A 25568-nucleotide genomic window follows, 5' to 3' on the forward strand; every position below is an offset into this window, starting at 1 on the left:
CCTTTTAGAGATCTGGTTTGCATAATGTGAAAGGCACCCACCCTCAGAACTGCCTCTTCCAAAAGAGCTCCTCTTGCTATCAGTAAAGGAATGAACTAGCATCCGATTACTGAATATCTATTGATTATCTATCTATCTATCTATCTATCTATCTATCTATCTATCTATCTATCTATCTATCTATCTATCTATCTATCTATCTATCTATCTATCTATCTATCTATCTATCTATCTCTCGCTGTCTCTCAATCTCTCTCTCTCTCTCTCTATATATATATATATATATATATATATATATATATATATATGTGTGTACAAAGGAAGAGAGATCTCTGGGTAGTTTTGAAGTTTAGGTGGAGAGCAGCACCAGTAAGGAGTACCCTGCAACATCAGTGACACTCTAGATTTGCTCACCTCAAATGTCTGTTTTTCTAGCAAAGCTTTTAACCATAGGATAAGCAGAGTGCCATCCATTCCGATGTAGATAGGGACAAGGGCTCATATTTATGCTTTTTGACGCAAAACTGCGCAAACGCAGTTTTGAGTCAAAAAGTATAGCGCCGGCTTGCTTCATTCCAGAGCTCCAGCTGGGCGCCAAATGTATGGAATCCTGCCAGCCAGCGCTAGGGAGGTCTAGCGTCTGGGAAAATGACGTTAGACGGGTGGGGGTGGAGGTACAGGGGATGGGGCCTTAAAAAATTACGCTAGGCTGATGCAAAACCATCCATACCACTTGACTCCTGTATTAAAAAAGACAGGAATCCTGCCCACCCCGCCAAATGGCCAGCACAGGGAACCAGTGGTCCCTGGCTATGGCAATTGCACCCAGTGCCATGTGGGGGGGGGCAGAAATGGACCCCCAACGACATGAAAACATTTTTTTAGAAATACTTAACAATACTTACCCTACTTACCTGAGATGAGGTCCCTCATCCTGTAGTGTCCCACTGGTGTGGGTGGGGTGTTCCTGGGGCTTGGGGTGGAAACCTGTGGGCCCTTTCCATGGTGTTTGACCATGGAAATGGGTCCATAGGTCCCCTAAAGTCTGCCTCTGACCCAGGCGTTAAATGATGGCACTAAGCCTGCGTTAAATAATGGCGCTTAGCAGGCTGAGTGCCATTATTTAGGCCCGCCTCCAACCTTTTTTGCACAGAAGGATAAATAAGGCGCTAGGTGCTTTGAGTCATTTTTTAAATGGGAATACCTACCTTGCATCTCAACGATGCAAGGTGGTTTCACACATCCAAAAAATTATGTTAATTCCAATTTTTTTTAACGCTAGACGGGTCTAGCGTCAAAATAGAAATATGGAGTTAAGTTTGCACTGAATTTACTTTAAAAAAAAGACGCAAATTCGGGGCAAACAGAGTATAAATATGCCCCAAAGTCTTTTGCCAATTGTACAGCAAAATCTTAAAGCATAGGATTGGGACAGTGCCATCGTCACCGAGGTGTAAAATGACAAATGCCTGTCGCCATAACTGGCATAGTATTACATTTTTGGATTTGTAATCTTATGCCTATGAATCCTATGCTTAAAGATGTTGCTGTACCTATGGCAAAAGACTTTGGGGCTCATTCCGAGGCCCGCCGGGCGGAAACCACCCAAGGACCGCACCGCGGTCAAATGACCGCGGTGGTCATTTTAACTTTCCCGCTGGGCCGGCGGGCGATCTCCAGAAGATCGCCCGCCGGCCCAGCGGGACAGCCCCTGCAACGAGGAAGCCGGCTCCGAATGGAGTTGCAGGGGTGCGACGGGTGCAGTAGCACCCGTCGCGATTTTTACTGTCTGCATAGCAGACAGTGAAAATCATGGTGGGGCCCTGTTAGGGGGCCCCTGGCACTGCCCATGCCAGTGGCATGGGCAGTGCAGGGGCCCCCAGGGGCCCCATGACACCCGTTCCCGCCATCCTGTTCCTGGCAGGTTTTACCCAGGAAGGGAGTCGGAATCCCCATGGCGGCGCTGCAAGCAGCGCCGCCATGGAGGATTCCCTGGGCCAGGGGAAATCCAGCGGGAAACCGCCGGATCCCCTTTTCTGACCGCGGCTTTACCGCCGCGGTCAGAATAGCCCTGGAAGCACCGCCAGCCTGTTGGCGGTGCTTCCGTTGCCCTCCACCCTGGCGGTTTCAAACCGCCAGGGTCGGAATGAGGGCCTTTGTGGCTTACTTACAAGCCCCTTTCGCACTGTTGCATCATTTTTTTAACACAGCTGCGGTGCAAACCTAACTCCATATTTACCGTGGCCTCTAGTGTAACTATTCACCCCTGGGAGCCAGCTACTGGCAATGATATGCAAGGTAGGCGTCCCCAGGCAAAAATCCACGCCGAACTGTGCAGTGAAATTTACTTTTCAATGGATCATTCTGCGACTTCACTGCGTCTACATTTTAACGCCTGCTCAAAGCAGGAGTTAAATTGACGTAGGGCTTTTGTCTATGGGTGCCTTCCTTGCAGTACTGGAGTAGCATCATTTGTTTAACGTTAGTCCAGCAATGCTTAAGTTTAGCGCCACAGATGCATCAGAGTTTCTGACACATCTGTGAAAACGTGAGCCATGGAGCTCTGTATTGTAAATGTGTGTGTGTATAGGAAAAGTTTGCCTTTTATTAAGTGATTCCACCAGATTTTGTTTTGTATGCAGACCTTATCTGAGACCACTTCTATGAGTACCCTCTTCCTCATGATCATGGCAGAAAAGCACAACCCTGGACTCTGGTTAAAGGCAACTGAAAACAGATGTATATAGCTGAAGGGGGCATGTGAGGGATTATCCAATTTCAGGACTAGGAAACATTCAGTATCAGAAGTATGGAAAAAGATTTCTAGGAGTTGCATCAGTTGTTTGATTGGCCTGCAACAAGAAGGTGGCCATGATGTAAACAGGGTGTACAGTATGATTCTGACGTTGAGAAATTAAGTGGAGAAATTTAGCAACATCCCTGGATATATTTGTGTTTGCAGGTGGGGGAAGCAGTGACTCTTAAGAGTACTTTAACTATATATATATATATTTCACTGAAAAAGCCACAATTTACAGGTACGTTATAGTTACGTTCTGAATTTACTTGTATAAAACCATAGAAATTCAGCAGTTACAGTTAGATTTATTTCAAGTAACTGTAACTCATGCTCTAATGTAACTATAACTTGTGCTTCCCCATGCACAGTTTTTATTTCAATAACGCAACTGCTAATGTTTTATTGTAATGACATTATAGAAGGTGTCATGAGTGTTGTAATTTCTGGAGTAATTAGCAATGCATGGCGAGGGTGTGATTTATAGTTACTGTAGGGAGCTGGATTCTGGTTGCAGAACCCCCCACTTTATGCCTTGTTTTTAGATGCAACTTCAACTGAAGTGCACTGGATTGCTGCTAACTGGATCCCCAGTGCCAGTTTACCTTCCCTAAAACAAAACACCTAGTACCAGCTGTAGGTAGAATCCGAATTGCGACCCGCAATAAGGAATGTTGGATGGTGTCCCTGAGCCCATCTGCGAATCGCAAGGGGGTCGCAAAGGCACACCTCATGAATATTCATGAGATGGGTCGCAATTTGCGACCCCCTTGCGATTGGAGGCCCTCACAGGGATGGTGGCCTGCTGCGGACAGCAGACCACCATGTCTGTGACTGCTTGTTAATAAAGCAGTTTTTTTTTTTTTGTAATGCAGCCCGTTTTCCTTAAAAGAAAATGAGATGCATTACAAAAATGAAAAATGAAACGTTTTCGTTTCCTTTTTTCAGAGCAGGCAGTGGTCCATAGGACCACTGCCTGCTCTGAAAAAATGTGTGCAGTGCCATTCACAACGGGCAAGGGGTCCCATGGGGACCCCTTCCCTTTTGCGAATGGGTTACCACCCATTACAAAAGGGTGCAAACTGCGCTTGGTTTGCGACCGCGTTCGCGGTCACAAAGCAATCCAGCATTGCATTGCGACTCGCAATTAGGAAGGAAACACCCTTTCCTAATTGCGACTCGCAAATCCGTTTTGCGATTCAGTAACCAGGTTACCGAATCGCAAATCGGCGTTTGTGCATTGCAAAGTGCATTTTGCACACTGCAATCAGCGAAATTCACTGTTTGCGACATGCAAACTGCTTCGTACATCTGGCCCCTAGTTACTTGATCCCCAAGTAACCAGGCTCTTCAGCCCCTATAAGGCCCTAGTAAATGGAAACCCTGACACCTAGGGCATGCGTACTGAAGAGGGCCCCCGGAGCTGCAGCACAACTTGTGCCACTCTGAGGGACCTAGCATCAATCTTAGGCAGACTGCCATTGCAGGCTGCATGACAAGGTGCTTCCAAAATTGGAAACACAACATGGCACACAGCCTCTGTCCCATGTCCCCTAAACCACTTCATGCAATATGTAAGTTACCCCTCTATCAGGCCTTACTGCCCTAAGGAAGAGTGCATTACATTACATGTGAGGGCATGTCTGTATGAGTAAATATGCCTCTGCTATGTCTTTGTCAATTCTCAGACATAGGAAGTATACGGTGAAGCCATTTTAAATGCATGTGCTGGACACTGGTCATCATGAGTTTCCCCGCTACATGATGGGGTGTTTGGTATCAAACATCTCAGAATAATAGACCCACACTGATTCTAATGATGGATTTATTAATAAATGCACATAGAGGGCACCTTTGAGGTGCTCCCTGGAAACCTAAAAGCTACTAGTGTGTTGACTGAATGGTACTGACTAGTTCAGCCTCCATAGATACGTTTCTCGACCCCCATGGTGAGAGCCAGTGCTCTTGAAGCCGAGATGCAAAAGCCTGCACTAGGCAGCGATGTTACCTCCTCTCCCAGGCAGGATAGACATTTCAGGGTATGGAGATTCAAAGACCCTGCCACCTTTGTAATGCAATTCAAGTCTCTCCAGATGGTCGAGATGACCTACCCCCCTGTCCTGACCCCACTTTTGGCAGCAGCACAGGTGGGAAAAATAATTAAATTAGGAGAAGTGTCCACTTCATTACAGTTCCACTCCTAAGGTGGACGAGCTGAAGTGGACACTACTTTTTCAATTCCTTCATTTTGTTTGTAAGGAGTTAAGCCACTAGGGTTAGGGTTATGCTCACTTCCCAAGGGAAGTGGTCATATAAAAGGTGCAGTCACCCTAAAGGTGAGTAGTCCATTGGATGCCATATGGCACCCCCAGTAACGCCTCTAAAATCAGTATTTAGGTAGTGTCCATTAACCCTAGAACTCAGATTTCTGATGACCTAAGAAGAGCTGGACACTAAAGCATCACAGCAGCGGAGAAGCCTGAAGACACCAACTGACTTGGCCCCAGCCCTACTGGCCTATCTGCAGCCCTAAACAATTCTGTGCGAAAGACGACCTGTCCTGCAGCCCAGCAACCTCCAATGCCTTGGGAGGAGTGCCTACCTTCAACAAAGACTAAGGCCCTCATTATGAACATGGCGGTCCGTTCCGCGGCGGTGGAGGTAACAACCACCAACAGAGGAGCGGGCCGGACCGCCAAATAATGAACCAAACGAAAGACAGGCACCCCGAAAACCACCCACCACCAGCAGAGGAGTGCCGACGACGACAGCAGAGTCCACCCACAGGCCGACGGAAAGGCCCAACCCGCCCAGCAAATAATGAACCACCAGTCCGCCACCAGTTCCGGGGCGGGAAACACCGCCACGCAAAGCCAGGTGGAAATGAACCAAATATAAGGAAACACTCACTGTAGGCCCACACAACGCGCCAAAGCAGACATGGATAGAGAGCTGCAGATCATGCCAGCCCTGCTCCTTGCCATATACCTCCACGACCGAGAACGCCGACGAAGACGACGACGGTAAGTGCTGCAACCTACGATACAAGGGAGGAAAGGGCTCAGTCACTTACCCACCCACTCCACCCACCCTGCAACGCCCCCCAATCCTACACAGCAGCACAAGTCATACACCCCCTAGCAAGAGGTACTTACCAGACACAAGGCAAATCCAACTTGATAATAGTACATACAAATGCCCCACACCCATAAATAATGAAACACAGGCCACACAGAAACCTTTAATGAAAGCTCACAAAGCCAAATAGTCCAAACAGGGCCAATGGCCAGTCTGTACGGCTATAATTGCCATGGGCCACAACGGACACAACCTGACTCCCACAAGTGCACGGTACTCCACCTAATGGGGCAACAAAGGAGCATCCAGGCACCTCACAGAACAGCGGCAGGACGGGGGTGGGCCATGGACTTTCGTTTGGAAGGTGGAGGGGGCGTGGGCTTGCCCTTTGAAGGGGGGGGGTTTGAGCGGGTGGAGCCAGATGGACTAGGCTCAGCCCAGGCCTTTTTTTTCCCTGGGGAAGGGGCACGGGAATGTGAAGGGCAGACAGGGATGGGCTGTGAAGTGGAAGGAGTGGAAAGGGCAAGGAGGTGAGCACGCTTGGGGACAAGACGGGGTGAGCCACTGTGTAAAGAAATGGCTCCCTGTTGCAGTTACCCTCCCACTTTTTGCCTGATACTGATGCTGACTTGACTGAGAAGTGTGCTGGGACCCTGCTAACCAGGCCCCAGCACCAGTGTTCTTTCACCTAAAATGTACCATTGTCTCCACAATTGGCACAACCCTGGCACCCAGGTAAGTCCCTTGTAACTGGTACCCCTGGTACCAAGGGCCCTGATGCCAGGGAAGGTCTCTAACGGCTGCAGCATGTCTTATGCCACCCTAGGGACCCCTCACTCAGCACAGACACACTGCTTGCCAGCTTGTGTGTGCTGGTGGGGAGAAAATGACTAAATCGACATGGCACTTCCCTCAGGGTGCCATGCCAACCTCACACTGCCTGTGGCATAGGTAAGTCACCCCTCTAGCAGGCCTTAAAGCCCTAAGGCAGGGTGCACTATACCACAGGTGAGGGCATATGTGCATGAGCACTATGCCCCTACAGTGTCTAAGCAAAACCTTAGACATTGTAAGTGCAGGGTAGCCATAAGAGTATATGGGCTGGGAGTCTGTCAAAAACGAACTCCACAGCTCCATAATGGCTACACTGAATACTGGGAAGTTTGGTATCAAACTTCTCAGAATAATAAACCCACACTGATGCCAGTGTTGGATTTATTAAAAAATGCACACAGAGGGCATCTTAGAGATACCCCCTGTATTTTACCCAATTGTTCAGTGCAGGACTGACTGGTCTGTGCCAGCCTGCTGCTGAGAGACGAGTTTCTGACCTCATGCGGTTAGAGCCTTTGTGCTCTCTAAGGACAGAAACAAAGCCTGCTCTGGGTGGAGGTGCTTCACACCTCCCCCCTGTAGGAACTGTAACACCTAGCAGTGAGCTTCAAAGGCTCAAGCTTCATGTTACAATGCCCCAGGGCCCTCCAGCTAGTGGAGATGCCCGCCCCCTGGACACAGCCCCCACTTTTGGCGGCAAGTCCAGGAGAGATAATGAGAAAAACAAGGAGGAGTCACTGGCCAGTCAGGACAGCCCCTAAGGTGTCCTGAGCTGAGGTGACTCTGACTTTTAGAAATCCTCCATCTTGTAGAAGGAGGATTCCCCCAATAGGGATAGGAATGTGACCCCCTCCCCTTGGGAGGAGGCACAAAGAGGGTGTACCCACCCTCAGGGCTAGTAGCCATTGGCTACTAACCCCCCAGACCTAAACACGCCCTTAAATTTAGTATTTAAGGGCTCCCCTGAACCTAAGAATTTAGATTCCTGAAACTACAAGAAGAAGAGGACTGCTGAGCTGAAAAACCCCTGCAGAGGAAGAACAGAAGACACCAACTGCCTTGGCCCCAGTCCTACCGGCCTGTCTCCTGTCTTCCAAAGAAACCTGCTCCAGCGACGCTTTCCAAAGGACCAGCGGCCTCTGAATCCTCAGAGGACTGCCCTGCTTCAAGAAAGACAAGAAACTCCTGAGGACAGCGGCCCTGCTTCAAAAAGACTGCAACTTTGTTTCGAAGGAGCAGATTTAAAGACCCCTGCAACTCCCCGCAAGAAGCGTGAGATTTGCAACACTGCACCCGGCGACCCTGACTGGACTGGTGGAGAACCAACAACTCAGGGAGGACCCTCCGGTGACTCCAAGACTGTGAGTAACCAAAGTTGTCCCCCCTTAGCCCCCACAGCGACGCCTGCAGAGGGAATCTCGAGGCTCCCCCTGACCGCGACTGCCTGACTCTAATTTCCCGACGGCTGGAAAAGATCCTGCACCCGCAGCCCCCAGCACCTGAAGGATCGGAACTCCAGTGCAGGAGTGACCCCCAGGAGGCCCTCTCCCTTGCCCAGGTGGTGGCTACCCCGAGGATCCCCCCCCTTGCCTGCCTGCATCGCTGAAGAGACCCCTTGGTCTCTCATAGGAAACTATTGGAAACCCGACGCGTGTTTACACACTGCACCCGGCCGCCCCCGCGCTGCTGAGGGTGTACTTATTTGTGCTGACTCGTGTCCCCCCCTGTGCCCTACAAAACCCCCCTGGTCTGCCCTCCGAAGACGCGGGTACTTACCTGCTGGCAGACTGGAACCGGGGCACCCCCTTACCTCCATTGAAGCATATGTGTTTTGGGCACCTCTTTGACCTTTGCACCTGACCGGCCCTGAGCTGCTGGTGTGATAACTTTGGGGTTGCTCTGAACCCCCAACGGTGGGCTACCTTGGACCCAGATCTCAAACCTGTAGGTGATTTACTTACCTACTAAAACTAACATTACTTTACCTCCCCCAGGAACTGTGAAAATTGCAGTGTCCACTTTTAAAACAGCTATTTGTGTTTTATGAAAAAGGATATATGCTACTGTAATTAATCAAAGTTCCTAAAGTACTTACCTGCAATACCTTTCAAATGAGATATTACATGTAGAATTTGAACCTGTGGTTCTTAAAATAAACTAAGAAAATATATTTTTCTATAACAAAACCTATTGGCTGGATTTGTCTCTGAGTGTGTGTTCCTTATTTATTGCCTGTGTGTATGTACAACAAATGCTTAACACTACTCCTTTGATAAGCCTACTGCTCGACCACACTACCACAAAATAGAGCATTAGTATTATCGCTTTTTGCCACTATCTTACCTCTAAGGGGAACCCTTGGACTCTGTGCATGCTATTCCTTACTTTGAAATAGCACATACAGAGCCAACTTCCTACACAGTGGGTTGGAAGAGGTCAGCACAGGAGAGGAAAAGTTTCTTCGGAGCAATTGTGGTTGTCCTGGATGAGGGCACGGGAGTGGAGGCAGAGGCAGTGGATGTGTGTGGTGTAGGGGTGCGTGTAGTGGGTGCAGGTGACTGGACAGTATGCTGTGGTGTGGTGGATGTGTGATGGGTGGGTGTCTTGGTGCGTCTTTGGTGGAGGGGGTGGACCCAGTGGGAAAAGACAGGCAGCTAGTGTGAATGTATGTTGTGTGGGTGTCTGCAAGTCTGGTGAGTGTGCTTCATGTGTCAACTACAGTAGTTGTGGTGAGTGCAGGTGTGGTGCATGGGGTGCATGTATGGATGTCTGCAATTGTGGTGAGTGCAGTAAGAGGAGCAGCTACAGTGACTGAAGGTGCAGTGCATGAGGGTGTGGATGTAGAGGGTACAGGGAGGGAGGGGGAAGAGGTGGGCACACAGGGGGAAGTGGATGCTGTTGGCTGTGTGAATGCTTGTGGTGGGAGGTGTGGTGCTTGTGTTTAGAAGTGTGCTTCTTGTGTGTTGATGTGCTTGACTGAATATGTGCCTTGGACGGGTGAAGGAGTGGGGTGCTGGGAGGGGTAAAGGAGGTTGGAAGGGGGATGGAATGGCCAGGGAAACTGTCTGCCGTCCAAGAGGAGGCCAGAGCCTGAAAAGATCTCTGTAGGGCAGACACGGCACTGTGAATACCATCCAGATAGACATTTGTCTTCTGCACCTCTGATGCTAGCCCCTGGATGGCATTGACAATGATTGTCTGCCCTACAGAGATGGTTCTCAGGAGGTCTATATCCTCCTCTGTGAGGGCAGCAGGGCTGACTGGGGCAGGGGAGGAGGTGCCTGGGTCGAAGGAGACGCCCACCTTACTGGGTTGGCGGGCACGGGCAACTCGGTGGGGAGCAGAAGGGAGGGCGGTGATGGAATGGGGGTGGGGTAGATGTCACTGTACCACTAGGGTCCGCCACCGCCGGGGAGCCCCCATCGGAGGAGGTCTCGGAGTCACTACCTCCTGTGGTATTTGCCTTCCCCGTGGAACTCCCCTCGCCCTCCCACCCACTGGTCCCCTGGGCATCGGATGTCTCTGCCTCCGAGGATCCGTGGGCCGCTGCTTCCCCACTTGGCGGTGCCTCAGGTCCCTCGCCAGATGTTGCTGCTGTACCAAACCAACACAAGAGAACAGGGACGGGGAGACAAAACAGAAGAGACAACTGTAAATAGCTGAATGGAGGTACATAATGGCCAGACATACACCCACCCAAAAGACACACCCAAAAGGCAGCACCGTTCACTATGCCCATGGCCATGCCCCTGATTACTGACCAGAATACTGCTCTACACCCATCCTCTGGACTACCTAAGGAGGTGATGTGTGGGAGACCTGACAAAGACACTCCTACACCCTTTGGGGACCATAAAGTAGATGGACACCAGAGTCCCTGCCTCTAAGCAGCATGAACCCTAATGAACACACAGACATCCTTCCAGACTGAAGTTTGTGAAATGAGTACTCACCCCCTTGTGACTGCTGTGCAGCCTTCAAGCGCCCATCCAGGTCTGGGTACGCCACAGCCAGGATACGTAGCATGAGGGGGGTCATGTGTCCATTCCGTAATATACCACACATGAAATACTCTGTTCCCTCATTGTGATGTAGATGTACATCTGTCAGGAAGCAGTTAATGTAGAGTCACTACAATGAACTATGCAATGCACAAATGATGAAATGTGTGCCTATGTATGTATCTTCATCACACCTGTTTGAAACCCCTCGTAGGTACCGACCCTTGTTGTGAGGAAGGGCACCATCGGTGTACAGGCAACTTGTGGATATGAGGACCATGATGGAGCATCAGATCATAATCAATTACCGACTCACACGTGCAACAATTCAGGAACTTTGTGCTTTTCTGGATCCTGCACTTACTCCGGGAAATCGTAATCAGCATGCCATCCCTACTGAAGTAACAGTGGGCATTGGTGCTGGATTTTCACAGCCAATGTTCAGCATGGTACTGTCAAGATTTCTGAATGCATTTGTACGACACCTGCAGTCCTATGTGAGGTTTCCCCAAAGTACTGACCTCCCTGCCATCAAGTCGGAATTCTATGCCTTATACCCCATGTCATAGGTGCCATTTATGGCCCCCACATACTGATCATCCCCTCAAGAGTGAGTGAACAGGTGTACAGAAACAGAACGAACTTTCCCTCCATGAACATCCAATTGGTATGTACTGCAGACCAGTACATCTCACATGTGAATGCCATGTTCCCAGGTTCAGTCCATGATTCCTTTGTGTTGAGGAACCGTAGTGTGCCACACAGGATGGAACAACTCCAAGAGGGCAGAGGGTGGGTCATAGGTAAGTGTGCCTGTCACTAACTGACACATAGCAGACAGCCAGGCTGTTTGACTAAGGGTCATAACAATGACAACTCTGCAATGTACCTTTTTCTAGGTGATTCTGGCTATCCAAACTTGCGTTAGCTCCTGACACCAGTGAGGAATCCCAGGATGCATGCAGAGAGGAATTACAATGAGGCCCATGGACATACTAGGAGGGGGATAGAGCGAACAATAGCTCTCCTGAAGGCTAGATTTCGTTGTCTACATATCTCTGGGGGTCCCCTGGCCTATGGGCCTGAAAAGGTGTGTAGAATAGTGGTGGCCTGCTGCATGCTGCACAACGTGACAGTGAGACATTCTATCCCCCTCTTGGAGGTGGAGGGTGTTGTATGTCCTGACGAGCTACCTCAGAGAGGTGAGGAGAGTGATGGTGATGATGAGGAAGGGGAAGATGTTGATTCCAGGAACAAACTGATACAACTCTACTTCCAGTAACTGTGTGGGACTTGGGCCTGGCATTAGGGTTTGTGACACATACTGTCAGTGTGCTCAGTCATATAGGGGGTGGTTGGTAATGATAGCTGAAACATGGTCCGCTTCTGCATGGTACAGATTGAAATTTTCTGCATTTACGTATTGCCAACATTTAGGCACGCAGGACTCCCTTCATGCACAGATTTGACAATAAAGTAGTTATTAGCCAGTTGCACCCATACTTCACTTTGTTCACAATTTAACACAGGGGACAGTGTTACAGGTCTGATATGTGTTTTATTGGTTGAAGTGAGTGAATAGTGCTATTTACAGTGATGGCAAGTCGTAAGGGGTGGGTGTCCTCAAGACCAACATGGTGGCAGCCTTGCTGGTACTAATAATGGGTCCATCTTTTCTTACATTAGTTCATATTGCCTCTTAGCAATGTGTGGTGGCTGGTTGAGTGGGATGGTTGCTCTGCAGATTGTTGATGAGTTACTTCTTGAAGGGGGCCTTGTTCTTTGCTGGGGTTCCAGTGCCATATCTTGGCCTGAGGGTCCGTTTAAGCGCCTGCTGTTGATCTTCAGGGGATGACATGGTATGCGCTTGTGTTTCCTGTGAGGGTAGTTCCTGGGATGTTTCTGATGCTGGTTGTCCGGTGCTGTTGTAGGGGCCTCTTATCCGGTGTGGGTGTCAGACTGGTTTGTGACCAGCTGCAGCAGTACTCCTGCTATGGTGGACATTGTGGCGTTGTGCTCTTTCCACTGCTCCATGGCCTGTTGGTGGTGTTCCTGCTGCATCCTCTGACTGTGCTCCAGGGTGACACAATCAGTGCCAACCTGTCATGGGTATGCTGGTAGGCCCCCAGTACCTCTGATATCGCGTCCTAGGCTTCTGAATCCATCCTGTGGCCTCCCCCCTGGCCCACTGCCACCCTTGCACTTGCCCTAGCCCCCTGTGCCTGTGTCCCCTCCAAGGGTCTGGCAGTACCACTTGTACTGGGGCACTCACCTTCCTGCATGTTTGGAGTGGGAGACTGTGGCCTCTGTACCTGTGTTCCACCAGTCTGTGGCCTGGATACACTGGTAGGGGGATGCTTGCCCTGGGCTGCTGGTCTTGACTAGGTGGTAGGGGTGACAGTGGTTTCCTGGGTGGGGCTGCTGCATGGTGAGAGTCCAGGACTGTGTGAGGGGCTGCTCATCCGTTAGGGTTGCATGGGTGGTGGTGCCTGATGGGGGACATAGACATGTCTGTTACAGCTGCATGAACGTTTGGGGTGAACAGGACTGGGCTATTTTGTGCTGGGGTTACTTTCAGTGGCCTTACAGGGTGCCTTTGTGAGGTTGACACTGCATTTGGCGTCGACTGTGGGGTTGCAATGTGGTGGGGGTGTCGTTCCATTGCAAGTACTTGCAGGGTAGGTGACTGTGCACAGGGGGAGGGATGTGGGCCTGTTAATGGGTTTGTGGTCATGCAGGGGGGGTGGATTTAGTGGCTGATGCCTGGGTGGGGTGTTGGTCCTGGTGGGTGTGGGTGGGGTGGGGTTGTGCATGCATTACAGGTATGGTGTATATGGGGTATATGTTGATGACTTACCCGAGTCCATTCCTCCAGTGAGTCCAGTGAGTCCCTCAGGGTGCAGGATGGCCAGTACCTTTTCCTCCCAGTCTGTGTATTCTGGGGGTGTTGTTGGCAGTCCTCCACCAGTCTTCTGCACTGCGATGTGGTGCCTTGATGCCATGCCCCTGACCTTCCCCCGCAGGTCCTTCCATCTCTTCCGGATGTCGTCCCTGGTGCGTGGATGTTGTCCCACTGCATTGACCCTGTTCACAATAGTCTGCCATAGTTCCATCTTCCTTGCGATGGGTGTGTGCTGCAACTTGGCCCCGAATATATTTGTGGCTCCACCTTCAGGACCTCATCCACCATGGTCCTTAACTCCCTTTCGGTGAAGCGTGGATGTTTGGGCGGTGACATAGTAAGTGTGGTGAATGGTGTTGGGGCTGAGAAGGCAGTGAGGGTGCTCTTCTGTGGGTCGGTGTGTGTCTCCTGTATGCTGGCGTTCAATGTCTGTCTCTGGTGCTCTCAGTCTTCTTGGCCTGGTTTTGTTGCAAAGGATTGTGGGGTATGTCTGGGGGTGTTTTATGAGGTTATGGATGTGTGTCAGGTGTATGGGTTACACGCGTATCCAATGTGTGCACTTCTTGCTGTTAAGTCCACTTGCTGCCCATGGTGGTCAGAGCCGCCAACGGTCGTTAGGCCTCCACTGTCCACCAAGGAGGTGATTTGTGCATCATTATTTGGAGGGTGGGATGTGGGTGTGCTTGGCGGTGGCGGGTTGGGGAGGTCCGGGATTCCCACCGACAGGGTCATGGCGGAGAGTGGTGATCTGGTGATTTTTGGCGGGGATTTTCGTTCATTATATGGCAGGTTTCCATTCACCACCAACGGTGGCATTCTGTTCACCACCGCCACAGCGGTGGTGGTGTTTCCCGCCGTGTTTATAATGACCGCCTAAGATCTCCTAAGAACAGTGGACCTGTTCAAGAAGAAACCATCTTTAAAGAAAAGAGCTCAGCCCCTAGGAGCCACAAAACCGCACCCAGACACACCTCTGCAGCCAATGCCCACAGGCCAAGTCTGAGTGGCTCACTGGTCCTGGGAAGATTCCCCATCGATTCTGAGCCTGAGTCCACTGTGATTTGACCCCCTGCCAGACTCTGCCTTGAAATCTGCAGCCTCAATCTGGAGACTGTCCCTGACCATACCCGCCCAGTAAGCTGTTTTCTGACATCAAAGGATAACCCTGCATCTGGAACCCCTGGACCTTGGGAAGCTGGACCGATCGTGTCACTGAGTCCCCGCTACAATAATTTTTTAATTGAGAGCAATTTTAGCAATTTGTGTTATGCCCTGAGCTGTGTTTTACTATACGTTATTTCTTACCTATTTTATCTGCGTTTTGATCTTATTGCTGGGGCTGTGTCTTGGGTGGGTGGTCCTTGTTGTTTTGTTTCTGTTACCCTCCAGTCTGCAGTAGCCATTCTGGGTGATTGTGCAGAGAGGGTGCCAGGTTTCACTCACTTCCGGTGCTGGCACACCGCTGTTTTTGGAAGTTGGTGCACTAGTGCCTCATTACTTCCTGCCTTGCTCCTTCTTAAAGGGCATGCTGATGTGGATGCGCACCGGGTGCACGTACCAGTGATGCACTGAAGGCGCACCTAAGGCAAGCCCATCTGCACCTGTCCTTGCCTGGACAGCACAAGGCATGCTGTTTGTTGTGGGCCAGAGATGGATCTAGCTCAGGGACATCATTTGTCTCACAAGCATATTCTTGACCTACAATCTAGGAATCTCCAGGCTGTTTGTGCTTCAGTTTTGAATATATCTGACCACTCCACAAAGATTTGTCTTAATTGTTACTTCTGATTTTTGCATTGTATTGAAGCAGGGGCTCCCCAGAATAAATCTGATCCAAGCTTCCTTCAGACCAAAACCTTTTGTTCTTCAGCCCCTAGTGCTGGGAGGTTTTGGTGTGGCTTGCTGAATACACGTTCACTAATTAAGCACAACACTGAAAACCATGATCTGATTTTAGTGGAGACCCATGTCTGTCTTTTTATCACGGAGACCTGGGCCCAGAATGACTCAGACCCTGACCTTATGGATGCCACACCTCCGGGTTACTCTATCTTTAGACAGGATTGCAAAGGTCGGATGGGTGGGGCCTCACCATTATTGTTAAGACCACTTTGGGTTCTAAACTGGTGTTGATATCCCCTATTATTGAAGATGGTTCCATGGCAGTCTTTTTCAGACTAAAGATCTCAGCCAAGGATGCTTTTTCTGGAATTCTAGTTTAGAGACCCCTATCACTAGGGCCACTTTTATTGACTTGTGGGGACAGATTATTGAACCATACATTAGTTATAGGTACATCACCGTACTAGGGGACTTTAACTTTCATTTTGATGATCCCTCTAATAAGTATACTGCTTCCCTGCTTGAGCTGATGGCTAATTTAGAACTATCCTAGAAAATTAAGATGTCTCCTCATTCTTCAGGTAACACCTTGACTGTGTATTCTTTAATCATCCAGACCTATTTAATAATGAAATCTGTCTCTTGAGCTGTTCAGACCATCATATTATTTTCGTCAGCCTTCCTCTGATCCATTTTAAAGTTAATACACCTCCTACAAAGTTTATTACTTATAGAAATGGAAGTAATATCACCACCGCTAATTTTAAATAAGCCCTCTATGCATCCAAAAACAGCACAGTGTCCTCCCGGGGCTTCTCTGCTGGAGCTTTGACACCTGGCTTTCCTCTTCTTTAGATTCCACTGCCCCTTTAAGAACCAAAATAATGTCCAGTATTAAGCCTTCTGCACCCTGGTTCTTGACTGAACTTAAGGAGTTGTGTTTTAAATGCCCTAAGCAGGAGCACAGATGGCTATTTACCATCAATACTGAGGGTAAACTTCTTGACAAAGCTAAGCATAAGACTTTGCTGTCACAACTGCTAAAATTGCCTTTATTACAAATAAAATCAGGACAGCAAGAACTTCTCTAAGTGTCATCAAAGACCTGGTCTCTCCTCCCTTTCAGAGTCAGGCTCTTACATCACAATATCTCTGTGATAGTATAGCTCTTTTCTTTAAAAATAAGATCCTAGACCTATACTCCTTCTTTGACCTTTCATCTGATGCAGGTTTTTTGCCCACTGCTGTGGGCTCTTCTGGACAGAACTTGCTGGAAATTCCCACTATCTCTCATCAACATACCCAGGAGTTACTCCTGAGTATTAAATCTGGGTCTCTGTTAGATCCCTGCTCTGCCAAATATTTTCATTTAGCTCCTGAATCTATTGCAGAGTTCTTGCAAATCACTTTCAGGCATATTTTACAAACAGGCATTTTTCGTATTTCCTGGAAACAAAATTTTGTCATCCCTTCACCTAAAAAACCCACTGCAGATCCACACGATCTTAAGAATTATGACTCGATCTCTTTGCTTCATTTCCCAGCTAAAGTTTTCGAAATTTTTTAAAATCAGGAACTTGTAAATTTGATTGAAACAAAGGCTTCTCTGGATCACTCACACAAGCTTCAGATCAGGTCACAATATACTGTAGAGACCGCACTTGTGGCGGTAACTGACAACATTCCTCTCCACGTTGATCGGGGGTGCGGCCATACTATTACTACTTGATTTGTCTGCAACGTTTGATACGGTATGGCCTGCTTGGATGATTCAATGACTGGAGGAGATTGGAGTCAGTGTCACTGCTCTCCATCTACTATCTTCCTCCCTTACTGACAGGTGGTCAGCTGTGGGGACTTCAAGGCGGATGCCGTCAGTCTTCCTTGTGGCATCCCTCAGGGCTCTGCATTGAGTCTGACTCTTTTTAATATCTATGTAGTATCTTTTGTGGCTCATGTTCAGTCTTTTGGCTTTGAGGTTCAATCATATGCTGCTGATACTGCTGCTGAATTATTGTGACAATCTCTAATAATGTAACCTCTGTCACCCAGTCCTTTAGTCAATGTCAAGCATCGAGAAATGGATGAGTAGTAACACGATCAAACTCAATGCTGGAAAGACAGAGGTGTTGGTCTTCAGTACCCAGGACTCAATATGGTTTAATATTTGGTGGCCCGAGAAGTGGGGGTCTCTTCCCACCCCAGTGCAGTCTGCCAAAAACTAGGGTATCTTAGTTGATAATTCCAGGAGTTTTAATAACCAAGCCAATCGCACGTTGAGTACCTGTTTCTTTATTGTTAGAGTACTAAGGAAGATTTTTCCTTTTATCCCCAAGGAACTACGTCAGGTGGTTGTTATTGCACTCATCACCTCTCAATTACATGACTTTAGCTCCCTTTATCTTAATACCAACAGGAGAGGTATCAACAAACTGCAGGTGATCCAGAATACTGCTGCCCAGCTCATTTTGAACATTCCTAGACAGGTATCGGAGAAGGAAGGCTTGCATGCCCTTCACTGGGGTCCCATTAGAAAGCAACTTATTTTTAATGCCTTGTGTATGGTTCCTGGAGCTATCTATCTCAAGAGCACTGAACAACTTAATGCTATGTTTCATTGGCATATACCTGCTAGACCTCTTAGGTCTTTCTCTCGTAGACTGGCAGCTGTTCCTAAATTCTGCAGAGCCAGATGGAGAGGAAGGGCCTTCTCAGTGAGAGCACCTAAATTGTGGAACACCTTGTCGCCTCACATTGCAGATGTTGACATCTTCTTAATCTTGAAAAAACAACTGAAAACATGGCTGTTTACCCAGCACGGCTTTGAATGAATGTTTTTCTGTCAGTCCTGGTCTCTATTATCACCTTGATGACCTTGGGTTTAGTGCCCTCTATAAATGCTTATAACATAACAAAAAAAAGAGTGCTGCGTCTGAAACTCTCTTCAGAAGCACGCAGCTGGTGCAATTAAACATAATTGCTCCGAATATCAAGGCTGGTAGTTTTAAATCCCCCTCATCTCTCGGTGCCTTTCTATCCCAGACACTCCACGCCCTTTTATCTCATTTTTGCATGTTCCTACTTTCTCCTTTTGTGAGTCTTTCTCAACCTTCCTCTTTACAGTTTACGTATTTTTCCCTTTTGCCCTCAGGAAATGCACAATAAGATAAAATAAGTGCCAGCCGCCACAAATAAGTGCTAGTGGCCCCCACGGGGAACAACTAGCTCAAATTAAGAACTGGTGAGGAGGCAACTAAAGTTTTCATTCGAAGATACCTTTTAAGGATGATCAAGACAAGTGTCTGACAAGGCAAAGATAGTAGTTAACCACTTGTGTGTTTGCTCCCCATAGGTTGAAAGTTGTAATAGTGATTTCATTTGTAGGTTTGTCTCCCAAAATCGATAAGTGTAGGCGCTTGCGCATCTCCTTTTTTATACTGTTACATTTAGTGCTTTCATTTTCCATCCCCAGCTTGCAAAAACCTATGGGAATACTTTCACTTTGTGGTTGGGACAGTCACCTGCAATTGTACTGAATGGATGCCAGGCAATAAGAAATACACTAATGACACACTCGGAGGAAATGGCTGGTCGTCCTGCAACACCCATTTTTGAAAGGCTATCAAGAGGAAAGGGTAAGCAGCTTTTCTGTGAGAATGAATCGGTTTTGCATCAAATACATGCAAATACAAGAGAAGAAAGTGTTTAAAAAATGGCATAGAAATTCGTTCGTTGAGATACAATGACTGGATGTATGACCTCAGTACTTATACAACTGTAATTGTGATAATTGATAAAACATACTTTAGAAATGGTTAGGATATATGATTGAGTAGGTGAGCATAGTTATGAAATGCATAAATGTGAATGTAATCAATGTGAAGCCCTTTTCAATAAAAACATATATGCAAAAAAGATAGCATTAAAATATTTAAACATTTATGGCTAAACACAGTGGCTGGTTGTGACCCAGAGTCCTTAGGTCATAAAAATCCTTAAAATTATTTTCAAATCAATGGTATATGCACTCTCTTTATACCATATCAAAAATTGCAATTTTATGCTCAATCATTTGCAGAGACTGCGATATTCAAGTTAGGATCATAAAATGTTTAGGAATGACAGCCCATTTTGTGAATTTACATTACCACACACACATAGATAGATAGGTAGATACATAGATAGATATATAGATAGATAGGTAGATAGATAGATAGACAGTGATAATAGCCATTGTGTAGTTGTATGCGAGTCAGAGTGTATATTGACCCCCTTAGCCCTTATTGTGACTTCCCAGAGGGACCCACTCTCCAGGGCAAAAGAAATGTGAAAAAAAACAGTTTTGGATTCATTGCGGTCTTAGTTATACATACCTGACATAAGGGAAACAAACTATACCACACATTTATTACTATGCATTACTACTACTATGTAGTCACCACCAAGCAAAGCCTTTACTTCACATCAGTTGGAGCCAAGCCACAGCACCCCGGGACATAGCAGGAGTAGGTCCAGGGGGGTGGCGGTCCAAAGGGCCATCTGTGGCTCCAAGAGTGGGGGCCTCGCAGTCTCCCTTCAACGCTGACAGAACCCCAGGGGATGGTAGTCCCCATGACTCCAGCACCAGGGATAAGGGGTCAGGGTGACTACCCTGGCCCCTTTTCTTTTGTTTGTCTTTTTTTTCTGGGATTTGGCTGAAGCCGAGTCCCAAGACGGCTGCCAACACTTCCATGCTGAAGTGGAAGTTGCAGACAGTTGGATCCACGGAGGATCTGCGTCCCTCTTTATCTATATTTTTTGGCTTAAACTTCTCCAAAACTACTGAATGGATTCCCACCAAATCACATAAAGCGTGATCTGCGTAACAGAATCTAGCTTTGTGCCAAATTTGGTGTAATTCCATTCAGTGGTTCGGGCTGTAGGCATGTCTAAAGGTCCTACGGAAAAAGTATTGGGGAAAACTCATTTTGGGACACTCTTTTTCTTGGCCCCTGCTTGACAGTTTACCTCAAAACTTTTAAGACAGAAACTGAACTTAACAAGGTATAAGTTTTGAATATTTAATGAAGATTCATCAAGATGCGCCAAAGACATACACAAAATAAACAATGATCTTTCTATAGAAACCAGGTCTTAACTCTAATTACCTACGGGGCGACTGCCACTAGGTAATATATAGTAATATATCTATTAGAAGAATTTTATGTACACATTGGCATGTTATACGAAAAGATCAAGATTTGGGTTCTAAAATTGGTTTAGCTCCATTGATAACGTATAGGAAAGCACCTTCATTAAAAGATTATCTAATAAGTAGTCACTTCACCATAAAAAATCAACAAAACTGGTTGATAGAACAACAATTTGGATTTATTAAGTGCAATAGCTGTAAAGCATGCAAAATTGGCAAATCAACTAAAGAAGTGAAATTATGGAATGACATGACATTGAAGATAAAACATCGAATTACTTGTAATACAAAATTCACAGTTTATGTAATTGAGTGTCATTGTGGTTTGAAATATATAGGCAGTACAATTTGCATGCTAAAGAAAAGAATTTTAGAAGATATCAGAGCGGTTCTGCATAAGGATTTTACATATGCTATTGCTAAACATTTTCAACAATATGAAGTGAACAGCTGGAAACTGTTACGGTATTATGGAATTGACCACATTCCTGAACATGAGAGGGGTGGAGACAGAGTAAAAAAACTCAGACAACTTGAATCTAAATATATCATCTTAATGAGGACAAAGAGCCCTTTGGGATTGAATAATGATGAGGAACTTTTTGTTCATCTTTAAATTTTTGAAGTAATTACAATGTTAATGATGTCTTTATGGAATTAGAATACGTTAATTTAAGATAAATGTTAAAATGTAAATTTAAAACATTTTTTGTATAATAATGACTGTGGCTAATCCTCAAAAGTATTTTTATTTAATTTTGCACTCAAGACGGTTATTATTTCTTGCCAAGCTTCCAAATGTTATAATGTAATAATTATTAATTCATGCAAGTGATCATTTGTTCCTTCCTCCATAGTATTTTGTTTAGACACATTTGTTTCTTCAATCCCAATGCATTTGTTATTTATTAAAAAAAAAAATCCTTTTAGGTTAATTATATGTTAATATATAGATAGAAAAACTACTGAGACCACAATGCATTGTAATGACTTTGGGAATTAAGCATTATAAATAGTGAGAATGGAGAAAGGACTGTAAAACCAGGAAGAAGACTGTAAAGTCAAAACACGTTGTTTTCTCCTTTTTTGCATCAAATAAACCTGATTTATATAAAAAAAATTGAGGAGCTGAACGGAGTGCGTGGCATTTATCTTTTGTTCACAAAATTAATCGAGGGCTCAGCCACCCTCGTTGCCTCGCACCAGCTGAGTGTGCGTCGGTTTCCCTTTGGCGTGCTTTGTTTTGAAATAATATATCTATATATATATATATATATATATAGATATAGCTATATGTATATAACCATCATACGTTACCTCATTAAAGCAAACAAAGCAGCACTCACTGTGATCCAGGGGTCTGCAATAATAATTTTTTATTTAGGCATTTTGCTGACACCGCTGGCAGTCACAACCGTAATATATATATCTATGTATATATATATATATATATACATGCTGCTACCATGCATGCCTTTACAATATGTCCACTGCAAGGCAATTGCCTTTTCCACACGAAATATATATTTCACTCACTCTCCTCCTAACATGGAAGGCCTCATAGTCTCCTGGATGCTGCAAATATTTAGTGTATTGGAATTTACTTCTTCCGACTTACGGGTCAAAAGGTGAAGCATACACTCTAACTAAATGTTGCACATTCTGTGAGCAGTGAAAAGGGAACATTCCCCACATATTACATTACAATATCTATGGAAACAGCCGCCATTTTAAAGTGTTCATAATAACATAACGTGCTTTATACAATCTGAACAAAATTCAATATGTATATCATACAAATATCTAAAGGTAACAATCTATATAAACAATAACAACATAATTGTTATAAATCAGGTACAATACTCAAATTGTTTTTATTTCTTTATTATAGCTGCCCATTCATCTAAATATTCAATCACATATTTCATGTTTCCGGGGTCAATGATAGCTGCCATTCTATTGTGTGAAAGTTCAGTTAAACTAGGAGTCCTAGATATTGCAATATACCATCAAATACAGGAATAATCCCAATGATAACAGCTGCCATTTTGAAAGTGGCATTGCTTGCCATGCAAACATAAGTATGAATGGCTTAATTATGTGTTCTACAAACACAGGTGAATAGTGGTCTGTGTGATTGATGGCAAAGTTCAGCACAGTTAAACAAGCATTATCTTCAAATTAAATTTTGCTCTCAGAGACACACCCTTTTATATTAGTTTAACCTCATTTGTTCATGAAACACAAAACAACAGCTTTATTATATAATGATTCCACAGAAAGATGGGTTCCTTACTCAATCAATGTATCCAAACATGTTATTTGGAGTGGTAAGGGTATTTTTAGGATTTAGGGTGGGTATGGAGTATTGGGTGGGAAAGGTATTTTTTAGGATTTAGTGTGGGTAGGGTATTGGGTGGTAAGGGTGTGTCTAGGGTTTAGGAGTGGGTAAGGAGATTGGATGGTGAGGGTATATTTAGGGTTTAGGGGTGCCTGAGTTTAGAGGTTGGGTCACTACGAGACACACATATATGTATGTGTGTTGTATGTATACATAAATATATATATTTTTCCCCCCAAAAAAGGGGTATCGGGTAAGTTGTCTGGCGCTAAATCCCAGATATGCTGGTACTCCACCAGTGACTGTTACAAATGTTCATATACATAAGGTTATCTGAAACAAAAATGCTCCATCACACATAGTCCATGTTCCAAAACCATAAACTGGTTGGCATAAGAGGGAGCAAACCTAGACTCCATTGCAAATCCTTGTAACTAATGAAGATCATTCTGCTATACAAAAAATTGTTCATGAACACAACTCCCATTAAATCAATCAGCATCTGTGAGTGTTGAAAAAAACGTACAGAAAATATTTGATAGATTCAATACCATGTCCATGTTCAATATTAGTGTACAAGCTACTCATGTCCATAGTCGTCATAGAGTAGAGACTCCCATGCAATGTCAATCATCTGTCTCAGAAAGTCTCTTGCGTCCTTGATTTAAGATGACAATGTTTTCACAAATGGATTTGAAAACATATTCATATATTCAGAGATATGTTCTGTCAAACTACCTATACCAGCAATGATCGGTCTACCCGGCGGTATGGCCACTCCCTTATGAATTTTTGGCAAAAAATAAATCACTGTTACGATCGCATTTTCCACCCACAAATGATTCCTCCATATCAAGAAGCTATTTATCAACATAGATATGCAGCTTGTTTTTTATCATAACCTTTGATCTATCAAGTATCCTTGTTTCAACTCTTCCATAATTCATATTGACTCCAGGCTGCCTCTGAGCTTCATGATCATAGTCTCTAAAATTCATGACCACAACATTTCCACCTTTATCGGCTTCTTTGATAATAACAGATTTATCATTCCTCCAATCCTGTATGGCTTGTACCAGCACCGCCCTCCCAGCAGCCCCTCAGCGAGTTGCCCATGCCCGCTCACCCAGGAGGATGGGCATCTCCTTCGCCCCAGCACCTCAGGCCCTGCCCCAGTGAGCCCTGCTGCCCTGAGTGAGGAGGCTATTGACCTCTTGAGATCCATCTTTGTAGGGCAGTCAACCATTGTGAATGCCATCGAGGAGCTGGCATCCCAGATGCAATAATCTAATGCATTCCTGGAGGGCATTCACACTGGCTTAGTGGCCCAACAGAGATCGATTCAGGCTCTGGCCTCCTCTCTAATGGCAGCCATTGTCCCTGTTCCTACCTTCCCCCTCTCCAACGTCCACTGTCCAGTCCCATTCCCCTCAACCCCAACCCATCCCAAGCACACAGCAAGACGAGCATGCACACAAGACAATACCCAAGAGAGTCACAGGCAAACACAAGTACCACACTTCATCCCACAGGCCCTCACACAAACACCATCCAGTTGCAGACACAACAACATCCACTTTTCCATGGTCTCCCCTCCTCCTCCATCTCTCACCCAGTTCCCTCCACACTCACATCTGCATGTACTACATCATCATCCACTACCAGCATCACCACACCAAGCAGAACACACACCTCACTGGCAGACACCTCCACAACAGCCATGCACACGCCCCCTGTGTCCTCTGCCGCTGTGTCTGCCCCCCCCTCCTAAAGTACACAAATGCAAGCACTCAGACACCCAACAGCCATTCACCTCACAACAGCATACAGCCCATGCACCTGCACCCAAAAGCAGCATACAGACACCTCCAACGACCACTTCCTCATCCTCCACTCCCATTCCTTCTCGCTCTTCCCACCTCACTGTCCCTAAAAAACTGTTCCTATCCACCATTGACCTCTTCCCTCACCCCTCCCCCCGTCATGCACGTATGGCCAGGGTAGGAAGAACCCAGCCAAGGACCTCAGGCACACAGTCCACAGGCCCAGTCACCACCACACCCACTCGTGGTGGAAAGGGATTCAGGCCACATGTCCTGAAGGGGAAGGAGCCTGCACCAGCTAGCCTAAAGGGAAAGGAGCCTGCCCCAGCTGGCAGGAAGCCCAAGGTGACTGCCCCAGCAGGCAAGAAGGGAAAGGAGCCTGCCCCAGCAGGCAAGAAGGGAAAGGATCCTGCCCCAGCAGGCAGGAAGACCAAGGGTCCTGGGCCTGGAACCGTGACGGAGCCACCACCAACCATGGTTGTGCAGCCATCCGAGGTTGCAGGGGATGGGCAGGAGCCTCTCCCCACCAGCAGTACCACCACTCTGCAGCCGTCTGAGGTTGCAGGGGATGGGCAGCAGCCTCACCCCACCGGGGGCACCACAGCTGTGCAGCCGTCACCGCCGGCGGACGGTATGTAATCCTGCCTCCATGGACTGCTGTGCGGCCTGTCCACTCCAGAACCAGTGGGTATGACACCTACCTGAGAGACTGTGGCCCATCACTCCCCAGGATTGAGCACAGGGCATGTTGCCCCCTCC

At 46.7% G+C, this 25568-nt stretch overlaps 1 protein-coding gene across 1 annotated transcript in view; it reads left to right on the forward strand.

Moving 5' to 3' along the window:
• Positions 1-25568, forward strand: part of LOC138265293 (cytochrome P450 2J5-like) — a 272214-nt gene that overhangs the window by 35680 nt on the left and 210966 nt on the right. Inside the window, exon 2 of the mRNA XM_069212899.1 lies at positions 18927-19089. Coding sequence (XP_069069000.1) covers positions 18927-19089 — 163 coding nt within the window. The remainder of the gene's footprint in view (positions 1-18926; positions 19090-25568) is intronic.

The sequence above is a fragment of the Pleurodeles waltl genome, chromosome 11, assembly GCF_031143425.1.
Source record: "Pleurodeles waltl isolate 20211129_DDA chromosome 11, aPleWal1.hap1.20221129, whole genome shotgun sequence".
In the NCBI taxonomy this organism is placed as follows: Eukaryota; Metazoa; Chordata; class Amphibia; order Caudata; family Salamandridae; genus Pleurodeles; species Pleurodeles waltl.